The 8,722-nt window shown below is 18.4% G+C and overlaps 4 protein-coding genes across 4 annotated transcripts; 1 reads left to right on the top strand and 3 right to left on the bottom strand.

Annotated features, from left to right (window-relative positions):
- Positions 1-28: 28 nt before the first annotated feature.
- PF3D7_1143000 (alpha/beta hydrolase, putative) lies at positions 29-1,177 on the bottom strand (the record flags this gene model as incomplete). The annotated part of the gene is made up of 1 exon (XM_002585394.1): positions 29-1,177. One exon carries the CDS (start codon positions 1,175-1,177, stop codon positions 29-31), a length of 1,149 nt encoding a protein of 382 aa, XP_002585440.1.
- Positions 1,178-1,916: 739 nt separating this feature from the next.
- On the bottom strand, positions 1,917-3,440 carry PF3D7_1142900 (conserved Plasmodium protein, unknown function; the record flags this gene model as incomplete). Its single annotated transcript, XM_001348074.2, has 1 exon — positions 1,917-3,440. The coding sequence occupies one exon, from the start codon at positions 3,438-3,440 to the stop codon at positions 1,917-1,919; it is 1,524 nt and encodes a 507-aa protein (XP_001348110.2).
- A 1,308-nt stretch (positions 3,441-4,748) lies between these two features.
- On the bottom strand, positions 4,749-5,642 carry PF3D7_1142800 (ATP synthase-associated protein, putative; the record flags this gene model as incomplete). The annotated part of the gene is made up of 1 exon (XM_001348073.1): positions 4,749-5,642. The coding sequence occupies one exon, from the start codon at positions 5,640-5,642 to the stop codon at positions 4,749-4,751; it is 894 nt and encodes a 297-aa protein (XP_001348109.1).
- A 908-nt stretch (positions 5,643-6,550) lies between these two features.
- PF3D7_1142700 (uncharacterized protein) lies at positions 6,551-8,398 on the top strand (the record flags this gene model as incomplete). Its single annotated transcript, XM_001348072.1, has 1 exon — positions 6,551-8,398. One exon carries the CDS (start codon positions 6,551-6,553, stop codon positions 8,396-8,398), a length of 1,848 nt encoding a protein of 615 aa, XP_001348108.1.
- Positions 8,399-8,722: the final 324 nt, after the last annotated feature.

Genomic DNA, 8,722 nt, shown 5'->3' with positions numbered 1-8,722 from the left:
ATTTATTTATATTTTATATTTTATATTTTCATTTATTCAACATTCCATTAATTATATCAGCACATTGTTGCGCTTCGTCTATATAAACCGTATGAGTGGAATTCTCTAAAATGATTTGGCTAGCTGAAGGAAAGTAGTCTTTTATAATTTTATCAAAATTTGGAATGGAACAAACTAGATCTGATTTTTTGGCTATAATAAAATTACATGGATTAAGATATTTATATTCTTGTGAATTTAATGGGAAATTCATTATAAAGGGTAAATCTTTATAAATTGCGTCAATATTAATTTTCCATGTTAATTGATTTTTATCATTATTTTCTTTAAGCGACATACATAAAAATTGAGCAAATGAATTTGAAATATCTGGTAATTCACATTTTAAATATTGTAAGAATTCCAATTTATTTCTTGGTTTCTTTTCATGTTTTATATGATATAATATACTAGTAACTTGAGATATATTAAAAGGTAACTTTATAGGATTTTTATTACAATTATAATTAAATGGTAATATATCCATAATAATTAAATGAGAAAAAAGCGAACTATTTTTTAAAGCACAATACATCGATGCTTTTCCTCCTAAACTAAACCCAATTAAACAACATTCTTTTATATGTAATTTTTTTAAAACATTCTTTATATCATTTTCAATTTCATCAAATCGCATATTTTCGGTATGCTTAGAATCTCCATGATTTCTTAAATCCATTGTTATCACTTTATTTGATTTTAATAGTTTACTAAAAAATATAAAATTTTTTCGACTTCCATAACATCCATGCAATAATACAATAGGAATATCCTTGGTCTCGTTTTTGAATATATGTGTATTATCTCGGATACTAAATGAAATTCCATCTAACACATCATCAGTTATTTTCTCATTATTATTACTACTTGTTATAGTATTAACAGAAATTCTATTCCAGTTGTTTTTCCCATTTTTATAAGATAAGAAAAAATATCCACACTTTTTAATTTTCCAAAGAGTATTATAATTTGGAAAGTTTTTAATTTTATTTAATTTTATAAAAAAATTATTCATCATGCTTTTATCCTCACTAGATACGAACCGATAATTATTATGATAATTTATTTTTGACGTTCTTTCTGAAAGATTTATAAGGGGAAAACAGAAAATATAAAAAATATAAAATAAAATAGGCATTTATATATATATATATTTTTTTTTACCCTTTGAAAATGCAAGATCATAAAGGTAATTACTATAAAATATGAGTTGAATACTTAATTTTTATAATTATATATATATATATATATGTGTATACACACCTGATAAAGGTATATAACTGTATTAATATAAAATCAAGGAGTTTTTTTTTCTTTTGCTCAAAAAAAAAAAAAAAAAAAAAAAATATATATATATATATATATATATTTATTTATTTATTCATTTTATTCTACATTGTTTCGTTATTTTGTTGAGGTAATAAAAAATCAATAATTTTTAAAATGACTGCTTAATAAAAACTAATAACAGTAAGTTTATCATATTATAAATAAAGCAAATAAGAAGAAAAGAAAAAAAAAAAAAAAAAAAAAAGTGTGCGTATATATATAATCATCATCAAATTAGTAAAATAATGATATATGCTGTATGCAAAGCAAATGATATTATTTGAAATAATGTGTAGTGGTTGAATATACACACATATATATATATATATATATATATATATATATATATGTATACTCTTTTTTTTAATTGAAATGTCGATTGTAACATTACCATTTATAATAAATATATATACCAATATGATGTAAAAAGATAATGAAGTACATTTTTTCATTTTTATTATATTATATTTTATTTGTTTTTATATTTTTATGTTTTTATATTTTTATATTTTTTTATATTTTTATTTTTTTATATTTGTTCATTTTTATTATCTTTTTATGCTAAATAATATCTTACTACCCTTATTTGTAATACTTCCTGATGTGTTGCTCATATTATTAAGAAATTTAAAATTTTTATATAAATTTAAATCACAATTATCAGAAGCTTTTAACTGTAAATTTTCTGGTGGGCCCATTCCAATGATAAAAAAAAAATGTTTGTTCCTTATATTTTTGAGAGTTCTTTGGATTTTTTCAATTTGTTCATTACAAGATGTTTGTACATTTTTAATTTGTTCCTTTTGATTATGATGTATTTTTACATCGTTTGGTATTTCAAAAAATAAATCCTCAAGTTCTTTTTTTAAAGAATGAATATATATATTTTTTTTTACAATTTTATGATCTAGATAACTTTGAATTTGTAAAATACTATTTTCTTTATGATATATTTTTTTTTTGTCCTTTTCCTTTTGTTTCAATTTTTGATATATACTTTTATCATATATATTGATCTGATTATATTTGGTATCATTGTATATATATTTTTTTAATTCTTCATTATATAAATAATTATAAAAATCATTTGGATGTAGTATACAACTACTTGTACTTGATGAATTGTCATTGATGAAAAATGTATTTTCTATAAAATTTTTTTTTTTATTTGTACAATATTCATAATTTATTAGATTTTCTTTATCCATATTATAATTAGTTGTTGTATTTATAGTATCATCTTCTATATTATTTGTTGGACATTTCATATTTATTATGTTATCATTTTTTTCTTTCATAAAATAATTTTTTTTTTTTTTTTTTTTTTCTAACATGTATACAAAAAAATTCTGAACGTTCAGGCGAAAGCGATTTTTGATAATATAAGACAATTTGAATAATGCTAATATTTTATTAAGAATATGTATATTTTGTAAATATAATTTATTTGAAATAAAATGATTATTTGATTGTAAGATAGATATATGTTTACATTTTTCTTTTACATTATTATATTGATATAAAATAACATTATAAAAATGTATAAAATGAAGTTTAATTTTGTTTTTTATATGATGAACTAAGAATATGGTTACAAAATTTTTATTTTTTAAAGCAAAATTTTGTATTATATTTGTAAGTGTTTTAAAATAAATTTTATTTTCCATATGTTTATGAATATAAGATTTTATAATATTATTTTTAAATTCATCTCTTTTTCTTAACAATAATCTTAAAACATATAATTTATCTTTATTTATAAGCTTATTTAATATTGTACATAAATTCATACAGGAATATCCTAAACGTAAAGCATTCGAAATAATTTTCTCATAATTTTTGAAATTTTTTTCAAATATTATATTTTCTTCTAATATATGTGTTTCCAAATGTTTCTTACACCTTTTTAATTTTATATTTTCTAAATTAATATCTGATATTTTATTGTTATAATATTTTATTTTCTTATGCATATCAAACATAGGAAATTTCGTATAAATATATTTATTATCACATTCTACTTTATTCTTATCTATATCTTGCTTAGCATTATTATGGTTCTCCATGGTCATAACAAAACAACCATCTTTAAATTGAAAAGAAAAAATAAAATAAAACTATATAGACACGTAAACACGCACATACATACATACATATATATATATATATATATATATATATATTGTGCAGTATAAAACAAATGAGAGAACTTTTATATGATACAGTTAAAATTAACAAGATGTATATAAAATTTTTTTTTTTTTTTTTTATAAGGTAAATACGAATTAATTATTAATTATACATTTATATTTGTATATATTTTTAAATGACATTTATCAAATAACAATTTTTATAACAAAATATATATGTTGTCCTCACGTTTTGGATTAATAGACATATTCAAATAAACACATTGAAACAATTTATAAAGCATAAACGTATAAATAAATAAATATAAATATTAATATATATATATATATTTTATATATATTTTCTTTTTTTTCTTTTTTTTCTTTTTTTTCTTTTTTTTCTTTTTTTTCTTTTTTTTCTTTTTTTTCTTTATTTTCTTTTTTTTTTCTTTTTTTTTTTTTTTTTTGATTATATTTAATTATGCATGTATATAAACATTTCCTCCTGATTCAGTGTCCAATATATGTTGTAAAGAAAATATACGTGGAAGACTTTTAAAAAAAAAAAATTATTTTTTCTCTTATTCATGCATATGTATGCATATATACATATATATTAAATATACATATAAAATAAATTTGTGTAAAACACCTATGTACCATATAAGAACAATAACAAAAAAAAAATATATATTTATATATATAACATTATAATAATATATATTAATTGTTTTATAATTTTCATATATTTTTTTTTGATTACATGTTCTAATAAAATACTGAACACTTATATTTTATACTCACAAAGGAAGAGTAAAAAGACCTTTTATATAACTCATAATTTTAACAAATTATCACGATATAATATATATATATATATATACATCGTAAGATACATTTTTTTTTTTTTTTTTTTTTTTTTTTATCCTTAATATTTTAAAGAGTATTAACAAATGATAACATATATAAAAGTATTAAAAAAATTCTTCTTTTTTTCTTCCTTTTGTTTAATTTTATGAAAGTTGTTTATGTTGTTATATGAAAAAGAAAAAAAAAAAAAATAATACAAACAAAAAAATATATATATACACGTTTGTGTAAGGAAGATATATAATTTGTCTTGACTATAATATAAATATATATATATATATATATATAAATATATATATGTATTTTTTTATATTTTTATATTTTTTTATATTTTTTTTATTTTTATTTTTTTTATTTTTATTTTTATTTTTTTTTATTTGTTTATGCGTATTGATAATCTGGGGCTGCGATATAGGCCTTTGATTTTTTATGTCTTTTATTTTCAATATAGTTATATCCAAAATTTAATTTTTGTTCATCCCATTTACATTGTATATATTCATTAAACCACTTGACACATTTTTGATTACTAACATTTGTATTCATATGAAAAGAGTGTGTTAATAAACATTTATATTCTTCTATTCCTAAATATTTACATGTATCATTTGGATTATCGATATTTATTCTATCGATATATAAATTTAATTTATTTCTTATATCATTTTCTGTATTTAATGAATGTAAATCTCTATTGATTATTGTATTATTATTATTTGCATTTTTTAACGTATATAAACCATGATTATATGCTAATAATCTTTCCCAATCAGCATAAAAATGCTTTGTTTTATTAGGTGTTTTATAACCTTCTTCTGGATATAATTCACTTGATATATTACTATAATTTGTATTAATTTGATTATTAGAAGAACTTGTTTTATTATTATTATTATTATTATTATTTTTCTTAAATATTATTTTATTACTTATCGCAAAAGGATATTCTACAGGTTTGTTTTTTTTCTCATCTTTTTCATCTACTTCATCATACACATTCACACCAGTATACCGTTCAATGTTTTTTTTTTCAACACCATATTTATATTTATTCATATTTTCATTTTTATCAATAAATGGATTTATAGGTATATTCTTAATCATATCTATTAAGGAATCGTTATTATTCATACTACTCTCTTCATATAACTCATTACTTCTCTTTTCACCATATTTCGAATCCTCACTTTTATGCTTCTTATCATGACTCTCTTCACATCTTACTATTTTATTGTAATTAAAAAAATCACACAAAATCCATCCTCTTTTCATCATTCAAAAAAAAAAAAAAAAAAAAAAAAAAAAAAAAAAAAATTTAAGAAAATGGAAAAAGCAAAAAATGATAACTTTAATATATTATATATATATATATATATATATATATATATATAAATATATATATATTTATGACCTAATTAGTCGTATGACAAGGCATACATTTATTATAATAAAAATTAAAATATTATTTTTTTATAAAATATCACATGTTTACACATATATACTATAAAATATAAATTATATTACTTTTATGTATGCATATATAACATAATATATTTTATATATATATGAGAAAATATTTAATTTCACAAAAAAAGAAAAAAATGATATATTTGGTAAATTATATAAACATTACATATATAAATATTTATATATATATATAATAACATTTTAGAATATTTAATTTTTTTTTTTTTTTTTTTTTTTTTTTTTTTTTTTTTTTGGTGAGTCGTCCCTTTAATCGTCTTGTATGCATTTCATAAAAAAAAATATGTATTATATAATATATAGGTAAAAAATATATTTTAAAAATATTTATGTATGTAGTACAACGGTTTTATTAATATATATATATAAAAATATTTTATATATATATATATTATTTTAATTGTTAAATTTATAATATATATATATATATATATATATATATATATATATTTATTTATAATATTTTTAATTTAGATTTATTTAAATGAGCACGTAAGATATTTATACAGCATAATGTTTGAATAAAATAAATTAATTTGTTATAAAATTGTAACGTTTTAAAAAATCAATCAAATAAATAAATAAATGAATATATAATATATATGTATATATAAAAAAAAATATATATATATATATATATATTTTTTTTTACATTTTAGAGAATTCCTTTTTTTTTTGATAACTTGGGTCTCTACAAAATGATTAATAATAATAATTGTGTCGAAGCAGAAAGTAACATATGTGGGGATATTGAAGAATTAATTGACGATTTAATATATTATGTTAGAACAAATGATATAGTAGAAGTAAAGAAAATATTAGAAATAGATTCCAGAATTACAAGTTTAAATAATATTAAGGATGAGAATGATAATACATTATTACATTTTGCTTGTGCAAATAATAATATAGATATGATTTTATTTTTACTTTATGAATGTTGTATTGATTATAATCAATATAATAAAAGCGGTAACAGTCCCCTGATGTGGTCCATACAAAATAAACATATAGAATCCACGAGAGAAGTTTTATTCTTTGATTATTATTTAAATAAAATGAAATATAATAATTTAGAAAAGAAAAAAAATCAAGTATTTGAAAATATGAGATATGTAAATGATAATAATTTTATAAATCATAATTTTAGGTTATCTCCAAATATAAAAAAGAAACTGAATATAATGGATATATATAACTTGTATGATGGAAGGGATGTGGAACATATGAACAATGATATAATTATATGTGATGAATTATTACAAAATAGTAATGATAAGCAACTTTTTCTTTATAAAGAAAGGAACAAAATAAATTTGTTAAAAAAAAATGAATTTAATAAAAGTATTTTATCCGAAGCTTTTGATGCTCAGAATGAACAGATTCTACATCTAGTTTTGAATCACCCCATATCTGTTGTATTGGATAACCAACAAGACCAGTCAGATGATGATAATAAGATTAAAGTTGATGGTGATATGGATGTAAATATGAGTGAACATCCCCCCACAAAACATGATAATAATAATAATAATAATGATAATAATAATAACAATATTAATTGTAATAACAATATTAATTGTAATAACAATATTAATTGTAATAATATTTGTGGTAGTAGTGTGAACACTAAAATTGATAATAATGATTATAATACAGAAGAAATAAAAAATGAATCCAATATAGAATTTACAACAAATATTCATGAAGCAAAAATAATTCAAGAAAAGACATATGAATTAATAATAAACGATAAAATAAAGAAAGAAGAATATGATGATTGTAATAATAATAATAATAATAATATTATAATACAGATAAGAGAAGTTGGACTTAATTATTTTGGAGATACTCTCGATGAATCGAATCCATGTAATGATCTTACAGGTATTAATATATGGGAAAGTTGTCTTGTGGCTAGTCGATGGTTTAGCGATTTATCTTTACAGAATTTTTTTTCGAATAAAAATATTTTAGAAATTGGTGCTGGCAGTGGTTTGGCTAGTATAACAATATTTATATATTCTAATATTTACAATAATAATAAGGAAAAAGGTATAAAGAATTTAATTATAAGTGATATAAATAATATAACATTAAATAATATTAAACATAATTTATTTTTAAATGAATATTTATTAAATTTTAATAATTCAGAATGGAAAAATAAAATTACTGTTACTAATATAGATTGTACAAATATAAATACATACCCACGAGAAAATAATCAAATAACTAAATATGATTGTATTGTAGCTAGTGATATTATTTATGATCATAAATTAGTTCCCTCTATTATATTTTTATTAAATACTACTCTACAAACAAATGGTACTTTTCTATATGTATGTAAAAAAAATAGAGACGGTATACAATTATTAATAAACCAATTAGAAAATAATAATTTTACAATAGATTATTTTACACCTCCACAAGATTATTTTAAAAATCCTTTTCTTAATTTATCACAAAATATTTTTAACATGAAATTCTCAGAGTTTGACGATCAACAAAACTTTATCATGATGAAATGTCAAAAGTTATAAACATATTTATAACTCCACAAACAAATCGCACACCCAACCCAACATATATACATACATAAATATATATATGTATATATATATATATATATATATATATGTATATATTTTTTTTCTTGCATTCTTTCCTTTATATATATATCCACATTTTTAATTATATAAATAAGAATTTATGCATATAAGATAATAACATATATATATCTGCCATTTTTAATATTATTATGCATAAATATATTTTCATATAAATTTTTTCATTTTTTTTGAAACTTTGAAAAGAACAAATATATTTATTTTTATTAAAAAAAAAAATAATAAAAAAAAATAAAT

Source organism: Plasmodium falciparum (assembly GCF_000002765.6).
Source record: "Plasmodium falciparum 3D7 genome assembly, chromosome: 11".
Lineage (NCBI taxonomy): Eukaryota > Apicomplexa > Aconoidasida > Haemosporida > Plasmodiidae > Plasmodium > Plasmodium falciparum.
This window is presented reverse-complemented; position numbering and strand designations above follow the sequence as displayed.